This window comes from Grammomys surdaster, unplaced genomic scaffold (assembly GCF_004785775.1).
Source record: "Grammomys surdaster isolate TR1022 unplaced genomic scaffold, NIH_TR_1.0 126219, whole genome shotgun sequence".
Lineage (NCBI taxonomy): Eukaryota > Metazoa > Chordata > Mammalia > Rodentia > Muridae > Grammomys > Grammomys surdaster.
In genome coordinates, this window is record NW_021621022.1 from 8327596 (window position 1) to 8350723 (window position 23128).

The 23128-nt window shown below is 47.8% G+C and overlaps 1 protein-coding gene across 1 annotated transcript in view; it reads left to right on the forward strand.

Moving 5' to 3' along the window:
- Nucleotides 1-23128, forward strand: part of Loxl2 (lysyl oxidase like 2) — an 84803-nt gene that overhangs the window by 44595 nt on the left and 17080 nt on the right. Inside the window, exons 4-8 of the mRNA XM_028758730.1 lie at nt 7935-8146; nt 11144-11366; nt 14713-14896; nt 20553-20704; nt 22903-23070. Coding sequence (XP_028614563.1) covers nt 7935-8146; nt 11144-11366; nt 14713-14896; nt 20553-20704; nt 22903-23070 — 939 coding nt within the window. The remainder of the gene's footprint in view (nt 1-7934; nt 8147-11143; nt 11367-14712; nt 14897-20552; nt 20705-22902; nt 23071-23128) is intronic.

Consider the following 23128-nt stretch of genomic DNA (forward strand, 5'->3'; position numbering starts at 1 on the left):
CTCCTTCTCCTCCCTTCTTTATTTCCTCCTTCTCCTCCCTTCTTTATTAAATTTTTAATTTTGAGACAGGATCAATTGCTCAGGCTGGCATTGAACTCCCTAAAGCCCAAGCAAGCCTTGAACTTAAAGCCTCCTGCCTCAGTCTCCTGGCTATTAGGATCACAGGTCTACCCCGCCAGACCTATAAAAAGATAACTCACAGTCACAGTCCTACTAGGAGATAAAATCATGTGGAAAGACAGAAAACAACACAAAGTAACCTGTAACTGTTTTTGTTTGTTTTGTTTTTTTTCTGCTTGATGTAATTGTCATCTTGGAGGCTTGCTGATGAATAAACTCACTTTTTCTAGTTCTTTCTGTACTATTGCTAGCTGGTTTAACTCAACTGTTCTGGCTTAAACTCCACTCCAAGCTGACTGATTCAATCTGGCTTCTCTCAGCTTCTCACTGAATTGCTCTGCTTGGCCTCAAACTAATTCTGGCAATTTGTTCTAATATTCTGGCTCTTTCTTGTTGCAGGATATATGATCACATTGTGAATCCCGAAATTCTGAACTAGAAAAGACTGTTTCTAGTTGTGGTGTGGCTCAGTCCTAGTACACACCTTTAATCCAAGAGCTTTTTGCAAACAGGATTAAATAAAGTCAATCCTATGTCAAGAGGCAGAGCAAGCAACCAGTTGACAGGGAGTGAACAAAAGAAAACACAGGAAGTAGAAAGTAGGGACACTGAGTTGACTGGTATTTAAGATAGTGTAGAAAAGGGGGGGGGGCTTTTTCCCTCTGGGACATCAGTGGAGTAGGAAGATCAGCTGGGTGCTTTCTCTGCCTCTATGAGCTAGCAGACCTTCACCTCAGCATCTGGCTCCTGGGTCTTTATTGGTAAAATCAAACATTTGGGATTTTGTTTTTTAACAAACAGCACCTTCTTACTCTCTGGCTTCAACTGCCTCTGCTGACCTGCACTGAGTTGCATGAACTCGTGAACAAACTCAGTTCCACTGCACTGCATTCACTGCACTGACTCCCAACTCAACTCAACTCAACTCACTCAACTCCCAATTCACTGAAAAACTGAACTCTCTCTCCCTGCACTCTCTAAAACAGCTTTTCTCCTAAGACTTGAGCGTATCCTTATCTCTGACTCATTCTGTCAAATCTTTCTCTGATTCATCACCTTGTCTGCCCCTCAATTAGATGTCATTGTTTGGGATTAAAGGTATATACTAAAGGATTCCAGCCAGAGGTATTAAAGGTGTGTACTAAGGGCAGGTCTGCATTCCAACCAGCTCACAGCAGACCTAGATGGTCTTTGGATGTGATCAAAGCAGCCATGTTGCTGGATTAAAATTCCCCTACAGTAGCCAGTATAATCAAAGGACTACTAAGTTCAGATGAGGGTATCAAAAGAAGATACTGGAGGAATTAAAAAAAAAAAAACGCCAGGCAGTGGTGGCGCATACCTTTAATCCCAGCACTTGGGAGGCAGAGACAGGTGGATTTCTGAGTTCGAGCCCAGCCTGGTCTACAGAGTGAGTTCCAGGACAGCCAGGGCTACACAGAGAAACCCTGTCTTGAAAAAAACAAAAGTAAGTAAGTAAATAAATAAATAAATAAATAAATAAATCTATCTAAATGGGTGAGATATTTGGGGCATGCTGAAGAGTTGGCTCAGCCAATCATTTTTGCCTCACAAGTGTGGGGACCTTGGCTTGATCACCAGCAATCACATAAAAAAGATAAACATGGAAGCTCATGTTTCTAATCCTATGCTGTGGAGTGGAGACAGAAGGGTCCCTGGCTCTCGCTGGCCAGCTCTTATAGCTGAATCAGCAAGTTTCAGGTCCAGTGAGAGAGACTGTCTCAAAAAATAAGACGGAGTACAAGATACCAGGCCTGACCTCTGGCTCTCACTCACCTGGCAGCAAACATGCACCGACTCATATTTACACTCATGCAAATAAATGTTCTTAAAGACTGAAGAGAGTAAAGAGATTTGGGGCAGAAAGGCTGCTTCATGAAGAATGTGGTAAAGCTTCTGTCTCTACTAGCCTTATGACAGCAAGCAGCTTGCATGACCAGTCTTATCCAGTACTTGGGACATAGTACCACTCTATAAACACATATGAAGAAATAAATATATGTGTGGGTTAATCAAGCAATCAATGTTTTTTCTTTTTTAAAAAATTATTTCATTTATTATTTCCCAAATGTTGCCTCCCCCATCCAATCCTTCTTCCCAGAGTTCTTCCCCTATCCCCCTTCCCCTCACCTCTGAAAGGGTGCTCCCCACGTCCCTCTTCCCTGGAGCATGAAATCACTACAAGATTAGTTGCCTCCTCTCTCATTGAGGCCAGACAAGGCAGTCCTCTGCTATATGTGCCAATCAATGGGTTTTTTAACCTGATTGTTGGTTGGGGAAATTGCAAGAAATGGCTGAAGCCAGTGCCCTAGGGAAACCTAGTATTGTCTGCATAATACATGGTGGTCATTGAGAATTAATGTAGCAATGGACTGGATCAGAGACTGGCCATGGACTGGACTAGATCTCAGAAGACATGTAAGGGTTTGAGGTGGTAGAATTTTAATGGCCTATTTAAATATTTACAATTGTCCTGTGTCTTAGGGCTTTACTGCTGTGAACAGGCACCATGACCAAAGAAACTCTTATAAAGACAACATTTAATTGGGGCTGGCTTACAGGTTCAGAGATTCAGTCCATGATCATCAAGGCAGGAGCATGGTGCAGGCAGAGCTGAGAGTTCTACATCTTCAGCTGAAGGCTGCTAGGAGAAGACTGGCTTCCAGGAAGCTAGGATGAGGGTCTTAAAACCCACAACCATGCCCATAGTGACATACTTCCTCCAACAAGGCCACACCTACTCCAGCAAGGCCATGCCTACAAGTAGTGCCATTCCCTGGGCCAAGCATATATAAACCGTCACATCCTACATACCTGTTTGGACCACAGAAGTGTAGATGGGAAATTGAGAAGATGAGATGTTGTTGGAGACAAACAGGCCATAGGAGTTAAGAGGAGAGCAGAAGAGAGGATACAGGAGGTGTAGTCTGCAAAGTTGGGCAGGCGGGACTCACTTGATAGCCCTGTCTGTATAAGGAAGAATTGTGGGCATTTGGGTTGGTTGGTATGAGATGTTGAGAAAGGGGTGAGGGGGAGGAACATGGGTCTGAATGTGACTGCCTACTTCAAAAAGAATAGTCAAATAAGGCGTGCTGCAGGCCTTTCAAGCAAGATGGCAAAACGTGTTAGCAATGGAGGAGAGACCAAGTGAGCAAGCTTTTCCAAACAGTGGTACATCCCAGGAGGTTGTTGGTATAATGACATTTCCTCTACTCCGTCTGTAGCCCTGGAGTGAATTCCACTAAGAGGTTAAATTATAGCTTCTAAAACAGAAGAAAGAGACAAGGCCCTAAGCTAAGATCCGCCTCATTCTGCAGAGAGGCCATTTGCTCACTACAGATTTTCTAGTCCCTCTAGAAAGGAGTTGGCTGCAAGCTGTGTGCTTCTTGCTTTGCCTCTCCTTGCATCATACCCTGAGGCAGCTAGCCTTTCAAAATGGGTGACTCCTCATGGGCAGAGGTCCCAGACTGCCACATTCCATGATTTACAAGTCACCAATAGATGCTGTGCCTGTTAAATGGTTCAAGGCATAAGCCTGGATGTCCGTTTCCTGGTCATCCATTCTTCTCTCTTCCCACCAGCCCAGCAGCTACAACATGGCGGGCCCCTGACCTCACTGTACCTTGGTTTCCTCTGATGAGAATGTGTGTTAATCACTCCCAGGGCCTCCCTGAGAAGTAGGAAATTAGTTCTGTGGGGGAGAAGAGAAGGGGGTTCTGCAAGGACCTGGAAGGAAAGCTTTTTGGAGCTCTGGACACTTTGTTTTGGACAAGAGGACTAGCATTCAGGTAAATATTAGTCAGAATTCAAGATATTCTAGGTCTTTAATCTACAAATTGGATCAAGATGGCTCAGTGGTAAAGGTGCTTTCCTCAAAGCCTGATGGCCTGAATTCAATCCGTAGGCTGTCCTCTATCCTCTACACACGTGCTGTAGCATGCACACCCACATATATGTTCTCAACACATACATAAACAGACAAATAACTGTATAAAACTTTAACATATCTACAGGAAAGAAAAAAACTACTCATTTTGATATTTCAAACAAACATCTTTGGGAGCTGAAGTTCTGGGAAAAAGAAAATCCTTGTGGTTATGAAGGGATTCCACAGCAGTGAAGTAGGAGGGAGGTGGTGCGTGCAGGCATCTGCCTTCTAACCCTGAGGTCTCCCAGGACCTGGGGAAGCTGCAGAGCTCACATGAGTACGTGCCACCAAAGCTTGCCTGCCACTTCCTTGGCTTGAGGGCAAGAGCAGCTCATCCCTCACGTCCACCATCCTCTGACTCACAGTCCTTCTGGGGACTGTCTTGAACTTCTAATATACACAGTGCCAGGCAGCCCTGAGGGGACCACCCAGAAATCAGAGCTGGAGGCTAACCAGTATTAGAGTCACTACAATATTGGGCAAGAAAGATGTGTGAGAACAGATAGTGCTCGGGGGCTAGTGGTCACTAACCCCAGAAGCTGGAATAGAGACAGCTCCATTTTTATTTTTATCTGCTTAGTAATAAGACTATAAAGTTGAACAAGTTGCCCAACCTCACCAAATTTTCTCATGTTTTTACCTCAAATTAGAGACATGCCGTTTGCTATCCTGTAGGTTTTTGTAGGAGGGGAAGAGATGTAAGGTTCTGTTCACAGAGCCTCACATGCAGTCAAATGACACTTGATTTGCAGTGGCCTTTGCCACTAAAGAAGAAACAGGGAGAGGCAGGTATGTAGGAGCGATGGATGCCCACGCAGGTACCAAGAGCAGTCCTGGGTAACAACTTATATCTAGGTTAGTTCATTGGTTAACACTTCTAATTGTGTGGGCATCTTGTTATTTGAGCATTACTAACTATATAAAGCTATCGGTTAATCTTTTTTTTAAAAAAAAAAAAAAAAAGAGGAAACAGGGCACGGAGAGGGGTGCAGAGGAGTCTGGTAAGGCCCATGGACAACAGACTGTGTTTTGTTGAGTGAATACATGAACAAGTGGATGACATGGATGGTTCTGGTCTTAATTACTTCTATTGCTTTGACAAAGCATCACATCAAGGCTACTTACAAAAGAAAGTGTTTAATTAGGCTTATGGATTCAGAGAGTTATTGTCCATGATGACAGAGCAAAGGTATGGCAGCGGGACAAGCTAAGAGCTCACATTTTGATCAAAAAACAGGAGATCAGTGAGAGGCACAGTGAGAAAGGCAGGAGTCTTTTGAAACCTCAAAGCCTGACCCCAGTGACACACCTCCTCCAAGGAGGCCACACCTCCTAATCCTTCCCATATGGTTCCACCAACTGAGGACCAAGTAGTCAACCATGAGCCATTCCCATTCAAACCACCACAGTGCCTGCCAGAAGAAGGACTTGATCTACAGGTAAAGATGGATGTTCTACCTCAGAAAAATGAGTGCCAAGTCCATTCTGACTGCTTTCTTTAAGTATTGTAGGGATTGACTCTATTTCTCTCTTCTCCGTCCCTCAGGTATACATACAAAGACACATACAGGCCATATACCACCATACACATAAATGAATAAAGACTCACACGACACACACACAGCCTTGTACCATATACATATGTACACAAATTCACAGACATAGTACTAGCTCCCAGATACACAAAGAGAAATTTAAATTCGTGGATACATAGACTCACAGGAAGATACATGTACCATACACACATACACATGTACCATTATGCACACGTGTGTGTATCACACAGACACACATGTATGGATTGAGAGGAATGAAGACAATGATAGCTAAGGCTAACCCTGGGGCTCACTATCCCTGCCAGGAAGCCTAAGGTCAGCCAGTGGGTCGTATCCTGTCCTACATCAAGGCAGGAAAAGAGATAAGTGTTCCAACAAGTGTGATTGTTTGTGGCCTCAGGCCCTGTGCAGACCCCTTGTCAGGGTGGCTGCTGAGCTTCCCAGCCAGCCATTCTTTCTCTATAGTACCATGGTAGGGCTCATATCTCCCATCTGTAAGGTTCTACAACTGCTGACGGCCAAGAAAAGATCTGTGAATGGAATATGTCGGCTGTGCTTGCCGTGGATGAGCGGAACAGCCATAACTTTCCTTCTGGGCATGAGGCATCCACACTGGGTGCCAGGGGCCTCCTGCTGTGGGAAGAGGCAGGGAGGGAGCTAGCCTGTGGGCTTGGATCAGACCTCAGGCCACTTCTTGGCTCGTCACTGCCCATGTGTCTAGGCTGCACGAGTCCTGTGGGCTGATGAGAATGGTAAAGGATCCAGTCAGGAAAACATAATCCTGCCCCAGCAGCTTTCCTTCCGCTTTGCGTGGAGGGAGCTGGGGCCAAATGCCATAACTCCTGGCCACATACTTTCCACTGTCGTGCAGAACCTGTGGAGTGAGGCCTGGATCTGGACTCTGAAGCCTGTGGCAGGAGACATTAATCCCTGGGCACCCAAATAACGGCTCTGTTCAATCTCCGATTCATTTGCATTCTGGCTGGACAGGGTAGTTGGGTCACTGGAGTCTTCCTTTCAGCTTGGCCCTTACCAGTCCCAGCTCTCCCTCCCTGGCCTTGATCAGGGTGTGTCTCACAGCGCACCTCAGGGTGGTCTGAGGAAGAAATTAGAATTACTAGCTTTTGCATCTGTAAGCTGTCAACATTAGCAATAAGCCACATTATTCTACTTAAGGGTTAGAAAATGGGAAGTGTTTGACATAAACATGCTAAGCATGTTAGCAGCTGTTGATAACATGTGGTCACTAGTATCTGAGGGTAAATTGGAGCTGGGGACATCAAGCAGGGAGGGAGGCGTAGCTGGAATCAGCCAGGAAAGCTTATGGACATCTCTAACTTAGATGGCTGTGTGTTATAGAAAAATGGGTCTGGCTGAGGAACAAGCAGAGATAAGAGCTTTAGACAGGACTCTCTGGCCAGTCCCGTAGCAGATAAATGGAGGCAGGGACTCCGTTAGGGACTCTCGCAGGGTACGGCAATGGCTCCAGAGGGGCAGGAGGAGAGCTCGAAGTGAGACGTTCTGGATGTGAGCACTGATGGGCTATGCCTTGGAGAACATGAAACGTGTCAGGGTAACTCTGGGGACCCCTCCCCCAGTCATTTTTCTCTCTGTGGCCTCTGAAGGTCTCACTTCTCACGCAAGGCTGTTCTAACTGGGTGTCAGGGAGCACCCCCTCTCTAGTCTTCTACTTCCTTCAGAAGCATCCTGCCAATGAGTCTCTCGAAACCCAAACCCAAACTGCGACCCTCACTGACCCAGGAGGATTAGAAGGCAGCTTTCTAAGGGACTTGAGACATGCAGAATCTTGCCTTGCCACAGCCAAATAACCATCCCCAGCTCTATTTAGCTCACAGCTCCCCAGGTTTGAGGCTCCCTATACACGACACACTCAATACTGGGTGGCTTTGCTTCTTTTCCTGCAAGCCCCAAACCCTCATTCTGAGGTTATGAAAAGGTGAAGAAGACTTTCTCTCTTGTGCTTTTATGTTTAAAGCCCATGCAGGAAGAATCTACTGCCTCTGGTTTCCCATATCTCCTTATAGGAAAAAGGGGAGCTTGGGGGGGGGGGTGGTACTCCAAGTCATCAAGTGTGGTGCCTGCTACCACACTACCTCCCAAAGTATAACAACTGGTGACGGTGCTGTGTGCCCATTGGGAGAACATGGGCCCTTCTGCAGACCCTGGAGAGAGGTGGGCCAGCAGAAATCAGCCTATGGTCCCTGAGGAAGGAATTGCTGCTATCTGGCACCTGTCCAGGGCCAGACATCCATCATAACCCCTGACCTTCTACATCTCCTTCTTCACAGAGCCTAAATATACAGGTGGAAGATATCCGGATTCGGCCTATCCTGTCTGCCTTCCGCCATCGCAAGCCTGTGACAGAGGGCTACGTGGAGGTGAAGGAGGGCAAGGCCTGGAAGCAGATCTGCAACAAGCACTGGACAGCCAAGAATTCCCACGTGGTCTGTGGCATGTTCGGCTTCCCTGCAGAGAAGACCTTCAACCCCAAAGCCTACAAGTAAGAGGACAGGGCCAGTGGGGCGGGGCTTCCTATCCTTGTGAAGTCAGTACAGTCCTAGTGAGGGACCATTTCATTGCTTGCTAGACCTTGCTTTTAGATAACTCACATTCCTGTGGAAAACAAACTAGATGATGGAACTAACGTCGCTTAGGAAAGCTTACCCAAAAGGCACCAAGTGCTCCAGCCCAGGGAAATGGATAGACTGTGTAAGCATAATACATAGGTTGGGCAAGGAGAGTTTTAGCTAAAGTTCATCTCACATGGACCCAATAGACTCCAACCCCTTCCTTGGGTGAGTTTCCCCAGGTTTAGAAAGTGTAGTTGGAACAGACACATTGAGCCCCTGGCAGACTCTCATAAAATCTAGCTTTCCCTTGGCTGAGGAGAAGCCACTGGGACTCTCTATGTTTCGATAGTAACTCAAACTCATTAACTGCTACAGCCCTGCTGGCTTCTAGCTTGGCAGAAGGCTGTCTGTAACCTCAGTCATTCAGTACCCGGGGGTGGGCAGCCTATGCTTCCCTTCCCTTCACCTCATCTCTTGATTCTCTGGGGCCAGTCAGCCAATGCATGAGTGACTAAGATGGGGGTGGGGTGGTGCTCTGGCAGCTGGAGGCCTGTGGAGGGTCATGGTGGGCGGCACATTCCTGGGAGCTGATGTAAGACAGAAGGGGGGCTGTCTGGGGAAGACTGGAGCAGGTCTAAGGCAGCCCTATATGCTGGGTGAGAGAGGGTGGTGTCCACCGACAGCTGGAAACAGATGGACTTTCCTAAGCCAGCGGTGGGTCCAGTGTGCTCTGACCTGGAACAGCTAATGCTCCCCTGAGTGTATGCTCCTGCACATGTGTGGAAGGGAGGTGAGGTTTCTCAGAGCTAGGGGCCTCACAGGAAGTGGGGAGGGGGAGCTGCTCTGGAATTAATAATAGCCCCCTTGTGGTCATCTCTACTGTATGATGTCATGGTGGTGAGCATACATCCTGAGCTAGCAGATATACTGTGTATTTTAGATATTTGAGTGTTTGTACCCACTGCTGTGCTAGAATTTCCCCAAGATGCACATTTTGGGAAAAGGGAGACAATAGCGACATCTAAAGAGTTTGTTCTTCCTCTGTGTTCACATACCATTCACCCAGAGACAAGGCAGAGGTTTCTGCAGAGGCTGGACCAGCAGGGACAGACCTCACAGCTGTCCCTTCCAGGGTCTCCTTGCCACATAGCCTCCTCTGTCAGGGTAGCAACAGTCAGCTTCCTCAAGCATCTCTCTGAATCCTGCCCAGGGACAAGCACACAGGCTCTGAAAAGCTGGACAGCTTCAGAGGACAAGTGTCCTCCTGCATACCCCTTTAGACCCCACGATTAGTGATAGCCCAATGTTCCATCAGTTCCTCATCACCTTGGCAAGAATTCCTTCTCTCTTTTATGTAATTAATTTATTTTTGTTTTATGTGCATGTCTTTTGCCTGAATGTAAGTCTGTGTGAGGGTGTCAGATCCCCCTGGAGCTGGAGTTACAGACAGTTGTGAGCTGCCATGTGGGTGCTGGGAATTGAACTTGAGTCCTTTGGAAGAACAGCCAGTACTCTTAACCACTGAGCTAATGGATCCTACCTCTTTTCTTTTTCTCCTTTAGCCATTTTATTGGTTTCTTTCTTTTAACAGTTTCTCTCTCTCTCTCTCTCTCTCTCTCTCTCTCTCTCTCTCTCTCTCTCGTGTTTGTGTGTGTGTGTTTGTGTGTGTGTGTACATGCATGCAGAGGACAGGGACATCAGATTCTCTCTAGAGCTAGTGTAACAGGTGTGGTGCTAGAAGCCAAATTCAGGTCCTGTACAAGAGCAATGCATGTCCCTTAGCCTCTAAGCCATCTCTCTGTCCTCTAACATTTCTCTTCAGTGTGACAAAATACCAAAGTACTGCAACTCAAGGGAGGAAGGATCTTTTGGCTCACAGTTTGGGAGGACACAGTCCATCATGGTGGGGAAGCCATGATGGAGTTCACTGGCAGGGGTGTGCAGCTGGGACTCCTCACATCCCTGAGGATCAGGAGCCGAGAAAGCGGAAGAGAGTCCACACTCTGACCATCCCTCCTGCAGAGACCCATCTTCTCTGGCCAGGCCCTACCTCTCTCAAAACAGAGCCAGTAGCAGAGGACCAAACATTCCAATACATGAACCCCTGGGGGACAATCCACGTCACCCCTACAGTTTTTATTCATTTCAAAAACTGCTTCCCTGGATATGTGCACTGTTTTAAGTGTTTTACCAGCATTCACTGAGTTAGCTGCCACCTTGCTATGATAATTCCTCTGTCTGAATATTCACCTGCACTGAGAGAGTAACCCATTTAGTTAGTTTCGACCAAAACTAAGGAGAGAGATTAATCCTCACCTGAGTTTTTAACTTTCCTACAACAGTGTTTCAATTCACAGAAAAGATGGAGGCAAAGCCATCAACATATGCATCTGCAGAGTTGGCTGTGGGCCCCAGTTGCCAGAATTGGGAGTTGTCTTTGCTCTGGGAGGTGGGTCTTTCTTCTGGTACCAGGGATCTTGCCATGGGCCAGCGACTCTCCCAGCACAGTTCTTCCTCCAGCCATCCCAGTCCCTAACCTTCATGCATCGTTACAGAATGCTATGGGTTGACTGTCCTCTCTACTACAAATTGCACTGTAGTAGTATTAAGAAGTGGCACCTTTAGGGGGTGGTTAGGTTGTAAGAGCTCTGTCCCTGAATGGACAATTGCTATTTTCATAGGACTGGCTTAGTTACTTTATCATTTGCCTGTTTCTTTAAGAAAGGGGCTTTTAGAAACCACTATCCTTTAACTGTTATGCTTTTAAAATAAAAATAAAGGCAGGAGTGTTGCTGCATGCCTATAATCCAGCACAGGGGTGGGAGAGGGCAGGGAGACTGCATTCTGGGAAATGGACCTGCTAGGCAGGAGAGAAGCAGGTGACTGTTGGGATGCTATAGTTACCCATCCCTTCCCTTTCCCTGCAGAACCTTTGCCTCAAGGAGGAAGCTGCGTTACTGGCAGTTTTCTATGAACTGCACGGGCACTGAAGCACACATCTCCAGCTGCAAGCTGGGCCCTTCAGTGTCCCGGGACCCTGTGAAGAATGCCACCTGTGAGAACGGGCAGCCAGCTGTGGTCAGTTGTGTGCCTAGCCAGATCTTCAGCCCTGATGGACCCTCAAGGTTCCGGAAAGCCTATAAGCCAGAGGTAAGGGCTGGGCAAAAAGTATGGGCACTTGGCCACTAGTAGGGGTCATGATTAGATAGGGAACAGGAGAGAGAACTGGCCCCAGCTGAGACCATTGTTGCTGCCTCAATAAAAATCAAAGCGGACTCTGTGGAGAGCACCCCATTATTGGCCAGCACAGGCTCCTTGTCCTCAGTCCACTGAGTCAGCATGAGCAAGTGATATGGAGTAGCCAGCCAGGAAGGGACCTTGTGCTCCTATAAAGTTCCTGAAGGAGAAAGCATCCAGGACTCAGGAACTATAGGAAGAAGGATTCGACTCTCCAAGGCACATGACTTCAGCCATGTTTTTTTCTAACTCATTTGGGTTTATTTCACAGAAGAAAAGCTAACTGCACAAAGGTTTCACCTACTAGCCATCTGTCTGCTGGCCACATTGCCATTACAGGAATGGCCTCTTGGTTTGTATAGAGGGTGTGTGAGACTAACTGGTCTGAGGGCAGGGGCAGGGAGGCATATTTTCCCATATAAATTAGATCCTCCATTTCAGCTGACTGATTTCCCCAGAACAAGTGAGTGACCCAAATAGGGCAGACTGATCCTCTGAAAAAGCCAGGGTCTCTAATCTGTCTTCCCTCCATAATCATGTAGACAGTCTTCATATGTGTGTGTGGATAAATATACATACATACATACATACATACATACATACATACATACATACATGCATACATACATACGTAGATACATACATACATACATACATATGTGTGTGTATGTATGTATGTATGTATATGCCAAACAATCCTGTTCTTTTTCTCTCTCCCTCCCTCCCTCTCTCCTTCCCTCTATGTGTGTGTGTGTATGTGTGTTTAATATGTGTTGTTGGGTACTGGATGTTTGTGGGTGGTATCTGTTCTGGAAATTGCTAACATAAATTGGAAGAAGGATTGATCACAGATCAGGATTTGAGTCACAGGCTTGATAAAACTTCTATCATGGGCTGAGTCCCCAGGCCATTTAAGATCTGTGTACTCAAAAGACATCATGGTGGCAGGGTGAGTTCCATGCTAGGGGAGAAGAGGAGAGGAAGGAGCTTTAGAGGAATGGAAGTTGGGGGAACAGTAGAAATGTCTCCGCAGACCAATAGTAACTGTGTCTCCTCTCCCTTCTCTTCCTCCTGCCTACCCTTTTCCTCAGCTACCTCTGAAGTGCCCCACATAGGTAGGAAATCAAGGGAAGGATGCCTCCAATAAACCATCCAGGGTGCCTCACTCAGACAGGGAGGTATTTGAATGAAAGTCCCAGCAGTAAGTGAGTGGAGTGAAATGCATGCTGGGAGCCTAGCCTTCTGCCCAGGCTGTGGGAATGACTTAAAGGAACCTCCTAACTTTCTGGAATTTCTGGGAAACAGTGAGCTTGGCCTGCTCAATCCTCTCAGGGGGCCATGGAAGTGCAAATATGTGACTACTTTATCAGATACCTTCGTACTATGTCACAGGCACAGCTGGACAGTGCTCTTTCTAGGACCCAATTTACCCCTGCCTGAACCTTCGTTTCCCCTGCCCCTCGTCCTGGTGGCCTCATCCTGCCTCCTCCCCATATCCACCCCCAGCTTTCCCTGTCACCCAGAGTTCCAGATCCTACTGTTTTGGAATTCCTCTGCTGTTCTGTATAAAGGAAAGGAGTCAAGTTCATACCAAACCAGTGACCAAAGTGGGAGGCTGACCTCATATTTTCCTTGGTTTCTGTCTTCACTCCGTGGCCAGCTGGATCACCACCTGGCCACTGCCAGGGTCTGTGGCTAAGCAATCTGATATTCTGTCTCCATCTAGTTGTGGTCAGGATGGTGGGTCCACGTGAGTGGGGGTGGGGGCACTATATCCCACTCGTGAGCTTGGGAAGGAGGTCACATTTTGCTGAAAACAGAGGCTATAGCCAGTGGTTTTCCGCACTGTGCTCTGCTTTCTGAAGTAAGAATCAAAGTTTCTGAAGCCACTCAGTGTTTTGAGCTCACCCATCCACCCTCCCTTTTCACATGAGTGCCGGGCTCAGCAGTCTCTAGGGGACTCTGGGTGTCTGGGTGTCACAGCACCCTCCCTTTCAAGGCTAGCCCCAAGACACCATTGTGGGGAAGCCAGGGGTGACTGGAAGACTAGACAGACAGCTCTTACTTGGTGCCTTTCTCCTTGAGGTGGCAGAAGGTTAGAATGCTTGATATACACCACCTTCAGGCAGGTCTGCCTCATCCTGGCCATCAGTACTTGGGCTGAAGGAAGTCATAGGCTATAGACCACATAAGTCGCAGTAGAATAAGGTCTCTGGCCTGATCTGCCTACAGTGACTTCACAGCCCTCCATCAAGTATCAACAGTAACTCAGAGCCTTGCACACACACACACACACACACACACACACACGCACCCACACACAGTGTGCACAAATGGGTATGTACATGTGCACAGAAACCGAGGCAAAGCTGCTGTGTAGACAGGTGAGGCCAACTCCAAACCTTCTAGATGTAATCCACAGACTTCATGAAATTTGCAGGGAATGGATCTTATTCCTGGGTAATTCCGGAAGTCCCAGAAGGGGGCTGAGGCTTCTAGACAGTGAGTAAGATTAGGGGCATTTAAACTACCATCTCCTCCCTCTCTGCCCTCTCTGCCCTCTCTGCCCTCTCTGCCCTCTCTGCCCTCTCTGCCCTCTCTGTGTGTCTGGACAGGCTATATCTTTTGAACTGGACTTGACTGGCTGTTGGTCTTAACTAAGAAGACTCCCTGTCCCTTGCAGCTTCCTTGCTGAGTCACGTCCTGATTAGTCCTGATTAGGTCTGTCTTTCCTGGTAAGGCCTCCTTTTTTTTTTTTTTTTTTTTTTTCACTCTGTCTTGCTACTTCCTGTGGCTCCCTCTTGCCTCTCTCTCTATGAGCAGAATTACTGCTTGTGTTTGGCTCTTCACCAAGGGGCCTCCCTGCAGGACTAAACTGTAAGACTCTTATTACAAGCAGTGGAAAATAAGGATTCGCTGGTGAGCGGTGGGCTTGGAAGGTGGAAACTTCTCTGTGTAGCTTTAACACTGGAGGTTCCAGAACTGGAGGTAGAAAGCTGCTGCTGCTGCTGGGATCTCGGAGCCAAGCATAGGAGGGAGTGATGAGCTGATTGTGGCCTCAAGGATGCCTAGACAGAGGCCCATGAGAGGCTGCAGAGGGAATCTTTGCCCCCACCCCCCAACCGACCCTCAATAAGTGATCAGTTTTCGACTCTGAGCTATGGCCATCTGGCAGGGCCATGGGACAGAAGTGGGGCTCTGACAACTCGAAAGATGTGTGTCACTTCTGCACTCACCAGGACCATGTGTGTCTCTCCAGCAACCCTTGGTGCGGCTGAGAGGTGGAGCCCAGGTCGGGGAGGGTCGAGTGGAAGTGCTCAAGAATGGAGAATGGGGAACCGTCTGCGATGACAAATGGGACCTGGTATCTGCCAGTGTGGTCTGCAGAGAGCTGGGCTTCGGGACTGCGAAAGAGGCTGTCACAGGCTCCAGGCTGGGGCAAGGTAAGAAACGGGGTACCTGAAGGTAGAAGCCTCTCTTCAGAGGAAAATATGGTCCTAGGAACCTAGGTCCTGAGGGAGGTCATGACCCCCCTCAAGCTCAGCTTTCTCTGCTCCTTCCCTGCTGCAGCTCATCCATTAGGGAATCCTGGAATACCCCTGTTCCCTGAACCATCTCCTCAGAGAACATTAAATCCCCATTTGATGGGTTTGGAACTGCCCCCTAGAGAAAGGGTGACTGGGCAAAGAGAGATGGTAGAAGAGCAACTAGTAGACAGACCAGGCCAGGTCTCCAATGCCTCATTCTGTACTCTCAGCTGCTCCAATGGGAAAGCCAGAATTCCAGGTCCTTCCTCCAGGAAAAGACCTCGGAATACATCAAGCCTGGATGCACCCAAAAGAACCATCACCTTGGCATTTCCACTCTGTTGCTGCCTTGCCAATACTGGTCTCCTCCTGGCAGCAGAGAAAGGAAACAGGGCAGCCCTCTCTGATGTCATGTGACAGTTGTGAGAAGGATGCTGGTTTCTATTAAGTATCCCAGACAAGTCATTCCTGTGAATAAGGAGCAAAAGAATGGGGAGAATTCAATGGGGGAACCTCAGGAGAAATGCTGTCCCCTTGACCACAGAACAGACCACAACCTCTCCCAGGTAAGTCCATGAAAACCACTTAGCCTTGAAAGCCCTTGTCCATCGAAGCTTTCCCAAGATCAAGCAGCCTCTTGAGTGCTCAGCCCTCCCCTGAAGAACTGTGCTTAAAGGAAGACAGTCTTGATCTCTTCTTGGAATCTGCTCAGCACTGACCAGCAGGGAGGCTGCTATGGCAGTAAGGATGTAGCTTGGGCTACAGACAAGGATGAGATGTCCCAAGCCAGCAGTTCTCAACCTGTGGGCCACAACCCATTTGGGAGTCACGTATCAAATATCCTGAATATCAGATATTTACATTATGGTTCATAACATTTGCAAAATTACAGTCATGAAGTAAATAATTTTATGGCTAGTTGGGGGTCACCATAATATGAGGAAACTATTTTAAAGGGTCACAGAATTAGGAAGGTTAAGAATCACTCTCCTAGACTGTGAGAGGAAACCTATAGTCTCGGGGGTGAAGCCATCACCCCATGGAAAGGAATCTGGAGAGCTCACTGGTTGCTGCCTGAAGGAAGAAATAGTCCTCACTCACCCAGGCCGTGGACACCACATCAGTGGTTCCCTCTGCTAGGACTCCAGCATCCTGGTCGAGCTTCATCTCCAGCTTAGTTAAAGAAGAACACAGAACTGGCATATCCTAATATGCAGCTCATCTGTCTTTGACCATCCTGCAGTGTGCCACGCCCCCAGCCACCCTGGGCATGAACTGAGAAGAGTCCTGTGGTCATAGACCTGTCCTACTGGAGAGGAACTCAGTTCCTCTGGTCCACCATATGAGGCATTTTAGGCTCAGGGAACCCCAGTAATTGGCAGAAAGACTGAAGTTTCCAAACTCTTACATTTTTGGCTTCCTTTTTTTGACACTATCTCCTTCCACTCCCAGTCTGGATCACATTTGATCCTTTCCTGTGCCAATGTTCCAAGTGTGCAGTAACGGGTAGATGGTTTGGGACAGCGGCAGCAGCGGCGGTGGTGGCAGCAGCAGCAGCATACTGTGTTACCTAGCAATCTCTGCTAGCTACACAACAACTCATTCTCCTTAGATCCCAGTGAGAAAATCAGGCTCTTCAGTGTTCCCACAGTCCACTCTGCCAGTTGATTCACATGTAAAGTCTGTGCTTTCCTAAGGTCCATGGGACCAGGGCCACTCATCCCGGAGCATAAACAAGCAAGTATTTGATGACATGGACACTCCATGTGTCATGAGTGTGTTCTGTATGACCTAATTCTTTCACCATCCAGAGCAGCCAAAGGTTTACAAGTGCCTGAGGAATTTTTGGAAGAAGAGGCCTTGAGTACCTTTGATGTTGGCCTTGAAAGCACCATGGAAGGTTCATGTGCCTTCTGCCACGTTGGGTATACGATGGCAATAGTCGGGAAAGGAAAAGTACCACTTTCAAGACAAGCCCTAGAGCAGATAGGGTCAGCTTCTGAGTCCTGGCTCTAGCTGATGGAACAAGTAACCACACCCACACCCATGGGTAGTGAGAGGACAGAGGCTGAGTCTTCATCCTGGCCTGGCTATTTACTTGTCTGGTGACCTTGGAGAACCCTGAGATTCTTCACTGTGAAACAAGGTAGCTGGGTAGGTGATGCATGCAGTTGAGATGTCTGGCTCCAGTGTCACCTGGATAGATGCTAGGGTATAGCAGGCTCTTCCCAAGAGCCCAGCAACAAGGTCCCAGGTGTTTGCTCACACCCTTACCTTCCCCAGCAGCGGAACCATATATGAGGGATAGGCCTGTGTGCTTTAGCTCCTGTCCTTAGAGTCTGTGCCCAGACGGTACTGCTCCAGAGATATCCAGGGAGGGACTGAGGGAGGAAGGCACCCCTGGAAGAGGAGGCACACTCCAATTGAACAGATATGGTCAACTGAACAAACATTCCAGCTCCGTAGACCAGTGCTTTCCTGCAATAACGTAATACAAACCACATATATAATCTTGAATTTTCTAATAGCCACATGAAAAGAATTGCAGGTGAAGTGAACTCTAATAATACATCTTGTTAAACCCAGTATATCCAAAATACTATAATTTTAACATGTCATTGATAGAAATGCTGTTAACAAGATTGCTTGCCTTTCCATAATACAGCTTTGTAGCCCATCATGTATTTTATGCTTACAGCTCATGCACTTGCCCTATGTTTTGAGTAGCCACTGGCTCCTGTGTATTGGGCAGGGTAGGGCTAAAGAGATGACTGTAAAAGCCTTCTGTCCACAGTAAGAAGCACATGTGACAGGCAGTGGATTGCCCTGATGTTTAAATGAGTTGAGATAAACTGCATGTTGTGATCTAATCTGCAGTAAATGTCAGCCATGGACATCTCTGTCATTATCCTCCAATTCATAACCCAAGCCTAATCCTATGGCTCTGGCTCCCTTTGGGGGATCTGCAATTTGTCTTAGCCATTGTGCTTTGGATCCTTGTAATCTTCTGGCAAATTTTCATGAAATGTTTTTACTAATTTGTAAAATTCCAAGAAATGTCTTCCTTTATAAATTTCTATGGAAGCAGAAACTTGGCACTTTCCTTCTAAAAGTCACTTTTGGGCCTCAGGACACCTAGATGGTGACCGTCTCCAGACACTCTACTCCCTTAATAGGGCCAAGGCCCTCCTGGACCCCAAGGAACCTGTGGCCATCTCCATTTTTGTTTCTGACTGCATTATGTCATTTCGTGTGGCTCCTGCCTGCCTAGGCATAGAGAAGTTTTCAAGGCAGATTCCGCCTTCTCCTGAGTCTGTAGCCCATGGCCAATGGGTTACAGGTCAGAGGCACTCAGTGATGTCAGCTGCATCTGTGTAGACATCGTGGAAATTTCCTGTCTTGCAAGGCACTGGCTGGGAATATACAGAAGGAAGATGTGGGGTCCCTGCCCTCTTGGTGGGGGAGGCATCCTCAGGGAGCAAGTTAAAGCAGAGTGCTCAAAGCGGGGTTACAGGGCGGAATGAAGTACAGATGGGGTGAACGGAGGTCCAGAAAGACTTTTCCAATGAAATGAAGGATGGATCGGTGTCAGTGGGTGGGTTGTGGAGGAGTGTCAGCCATGCCGAGGGAGGAGCACTGGACTCCATGATGGAATCCCAGAGCCCTGTGTCTGAGCTGGGAGGAGCCTGAGACCTCGGTGCCTGAGGTGGGAGGAGTGGGCTGAACTGGAACATGGGTGGGAGGTCTTCAAGTATAGGACCTCCAAGATCATTTGGTGCCAGCAGATCATGCGCACTGCTCCCTCAGGGCAGTGATAAGCCGTTGAAGGCATTTGACATGAATTAAAAACTCCATGGGCAGCTGGATGGTGGTGGCACATACCTTTGATCCCAACACTTGGGAGGCAGAGGCAAGATGATCTCTGGGTTCAAGGCCAGCCTGATCTTCAGCCTGAGTTCCAGGGTAGCCAGGGCTACACAAGAAGCCCTGTCTTGAAAAGTCAAAAACCAAAACAAACAAAACAAAAAAACAACAACTTATAGGGGTTTTATGCGGAGAAGATACTAGAACAGAGCAGAGAGACAGAGCTAAAGACTTTTAGCCATGGTCATTATCCATGGGGGTTGGGGGGACACAGTTCTTATGGTTGAGGAAATGGGGGGTGGGAACTAAGCACCCAGATTTAGAGAGATGAGTGAGCAGAATGTGATGGGATGATTGTCTGGGATGAAGGAGGCACCAGAGATGATCTTCGGGTTCCACCGATGCCATGTGTCCTAGCAGGTGCCATTTTCTGGCATGGGAAGGGCCTATGGAGAAACAGGCTAGTGAAGATGAAAGAGGCAAGTGCAGAGACCCTTCAAGAAGGTCACATGCTTAAAACAGAGAGTGTGGGTGTGAGCAGAGGGGCCAGAGTACCCTTTCTCTCCAGTCTGAGGCTCACTCTCACCACCACACCCCCAGAAAGACAAGCTTCCTAGTTCCATCTCCATGTTGCTGGCAGCATCTCTCCTGTCTGCCCTTCCAGGTCCACTCTCCACCATGATGCCCCCTGCCTCAAGGCATAGTTGGGTTTGGCTAACACAGACACTGGTGAGAACTGGAGATGACCAGAGGAGAGAGGCTTAGGCAGTTCCTATGGGCACTGTGTCCCTCCATGAAGGGTGACAACTATTTTCTGGGGTCTTCTCCTTTCCTCACCTCTCCTAAGTGAGTTATTGGCTCTCACTCTTAGGGGTCTGAGCCCCAGTATTATTCACCCTGGCTTCTTTACTATTCTGGGATATACACTCCTTACACCCCACCCTTAAATGTATTTTAACCCCTTTCTAATTCAGACCTCATGGTTTGTATAGTCTACCTGTTTCCTATGGGGACTTTCACAAGTAGAGCCATAGTTACTCCTTTCAGATCCCCAGATGCACAGCATGTGGTAGCCGCAGGGTAAATTAGTAGCATCTTCTAGTCTGGCCCCTATATTGAAGAGAGAAGCCCAGTGATTAGAGAGGCTGGATGTGTGAGCTACTTACTGTTCCCACTGATGTTACCTGGCAAGAAATAACTTAAGAAAAAGATGTCAGGGAAGGCATGGTGGCCAGAGCACGAGGCAGCTGGTCACATCTCATCCATTTGAAGTCAGGAAGGAAATAATGGACCAGAAGTAGGACCAGGCCTTCGAACCTTGAAGCCCACTCCCCAGTGACACTTCTTCCAGCAAGGCTTGGAAAGTTTTCGTAATCTTTCAAAAACACCACCACCAGCTGGTGAGCAAGCATTCAAATGCATGAGCTTGTGGGGAACATTTTACATTGAAAACCATAATACTATGTGATCTGACCAAGGTCACATGGCAGTTTAGTAATGAATTTTATCTGTGCTTATAGCAAAATACACACACACACACACACACACACACACACACACACACACCCTTCTCGCCAGGGAGAAGGGGCCTGGGTTGGGAGAGTTTTGAAGATGGAAGAGGCCAAGTCTGATTTCCAGGGTCTTTCTTGCAGGTTCTAGGAAACTTCCTGGATGATTTTATAGCACACATCTTCTTTTCCCTTCCTAGGGATTGGGCCCATCCACCTCAACGAGGTCCAGTGCACGGGGACTGAGAAGTCCATCATAGATTGCAAACTCAACACAGAGTCGCAGGGCTGCAACCATGAGGAAGATGCTGGAGTTCGATGCAATATCCCCATCATGGGCTTTCAGAAAAAGGTGAGGAGATAGAATACCCAGAGGAATCTGTGATGGCTCACCCAAAGAATACAGATCAGGTAGCCTTACTCTGAAGGACTCCCCAGGGTAAGCAAAAGTGCTCATGTATATGGACATACTGTAGCTGTCTTCAGACACACCAGAAGAAGGCATCAGATCCCATTATTGATGGTTGTGAGCCACCATGTGGTTGCTGGGAATTGAACTCAAGACCTCTTGAACAGTAAGTGCTCTTAACCATTGAACCATCTCTCCAGCCCCTTATGATGAACTCTCGATACCAGCTTTGCCACTGCATGCTCAATGTCATTGCCACACAACATTTTTAAGTGTGCCAAATGAGCAAACACATAAATGCCGCTCTTAGTGTAGCAGATATCTGGTCTCTTACCATAGGCTATTCTTTGCTTTGGGACTAGGCATGTGGTACAGTGGCAGTTCCGAATTTTCTATAAGAGACTCAGGGCCTACCATACCTCTGACACCATTGACGTAGGTTCTCTGTGAGGACTCAGAGGTACTACACTGATGGATGGCAAGTCTACAGAGCATGGAGTGAGCACGGCACAGGCAGCAGTGTAGAAACAGAAGGAACTAAGAAGTCAGCAGAACTGCAACTGGAGACAGATTCCACCCTTCCTGAAGCCGAGTTTGAAGAGCTTGCTCTCCCTTGCTTACCAGGAAGAATCCCCCACTCCCTTATCCTTCAGGAAGTCTAGCCAATGCTACAAAACACCCAGGATTTCCTACACAACGCTCTTCACCGTGCCTTAAATTTTTCAAGTACTGTGTGACATCTGTCATAGAGCTATTATTGTATGATTATTTAAACAGACACATAATGGCAGCAGATGTGACAGGCTCCTGCTTAGACAGCAGTTCTCAACCTTAGCACCAGAACACTAAAACACTCCTGATGCAATTCACTGTCTTTAACCCAGCCATAGGTGGGAACCCAGCAACAGGCAGCTGAGCTGGGTATTCCCTTGTGGGTGAGCAGAAATACAAACACAGGGAAACACCATCTGGAACTGCCAGAAGTATTTTAAGAGAATCTTGATAAGGCTGGAACCCATGGCCAGCTGTAAGTTCCAATGTGCTGGGTCATTCTCCAGATGAGTCAAAGTTCAGTAATGAGACAGACCCTCAACCAAAGAAATGAGGCTTTCCAGAACCTTCTGACGGTCAGTAGAGATAGAGCAGAGCTAGGTCAGATGCCTGGATGTGATAACAGAAGTGCTGGATCCCCACTGCCAACAGGTCTCACCTTTCCAAGACCCAGGTTCGAGGCCATGCTTCTTGAATACAACCCCAAAGCGGGAGAGTTTGTTTGCCACAGCAGCCCTTCAAGCACTGCATGGCCTGGCATGGGGCTCCCAAGTGTGTCAGCATCCATGCTGGGAAGAATCAAAGCATCTGAGTTTTATCACCTTAGGTTTGCTGCTGCTGACCCCAAATGCTTCCATCTCCACCAATGGGATTGGTCCCCTCCTGATCCCACAAGGAAAATACAGCCAAGCTGAGGTGTTGCGGGGCTCTGTGTCTGCTGAGGCTTCTTTGTTCTGACTTGTTTCCAGCCACCTTCTTTGTTGCCTTATATAACCTCTTCCTGTGCCTGCTGTATCCCTAGAGGCTCTTTTTTCCTTATAAAGACATCATCAGTCTGGTTGAATTATAGCATTCCCATATGGTCTCATGTGGCCTTAATTGTCCCCTTAGAGACCACACCTCCAGAGTGAATAGCACTGGGGCTTATGCATAAGCATTAGGGAATGGGATCTGGGATGTGGTTTCGTTGGTAGAGTGTTTGCCTAGCATGCACAAGGTCCAGCTACAGTGAAGCATCATTTCTTCTATCACTGGGAGAAAAGAGCCACAGTGAGAGAGGCTCTGTGAGTGGTCAGTGGCACCTAGTATCTATGAGTGAGTGGCCAGATCCAGCAGAATCCAGATGCTATATACATAATCCATGTTACCTCTTGGGAAGCGTTACATTCCAAAAAGAGTGGTGTTTAGGAGGTCCAGACACCTGAGTGAGGCCTCACTCAGTTCATGCTGGCATAATTTGGCACCCATAGGGCCCTTAAGGAGGTTCTGAATTCAAAGGTGGCCAGGTAGGACTCCCTGGCTTGGAGCTAATGGCAATATAGAGAGAACCTCCCTTTTATCCTCATGATCATGTTTCTTGCTATCCACAGGTGCGCCTGAATGGAGGCCGCAATCCCTATGAGGGCAGAGTGGAGGTACTAACAGAGAGAAATGGGTCCCTTGTGTGGGGGACTGTATGTGGCCAGAACTGGGGCATTGTGGAAGCCATGGTGGTCTGCCGGCAGCTAGGCCTGGGCTTTGCCAGCAACGCCTTCCAGGTAAGTGGTCCTATCCTCACAGCTTAGCCCACCCCCCCATCCACCCACTCATTGTAGG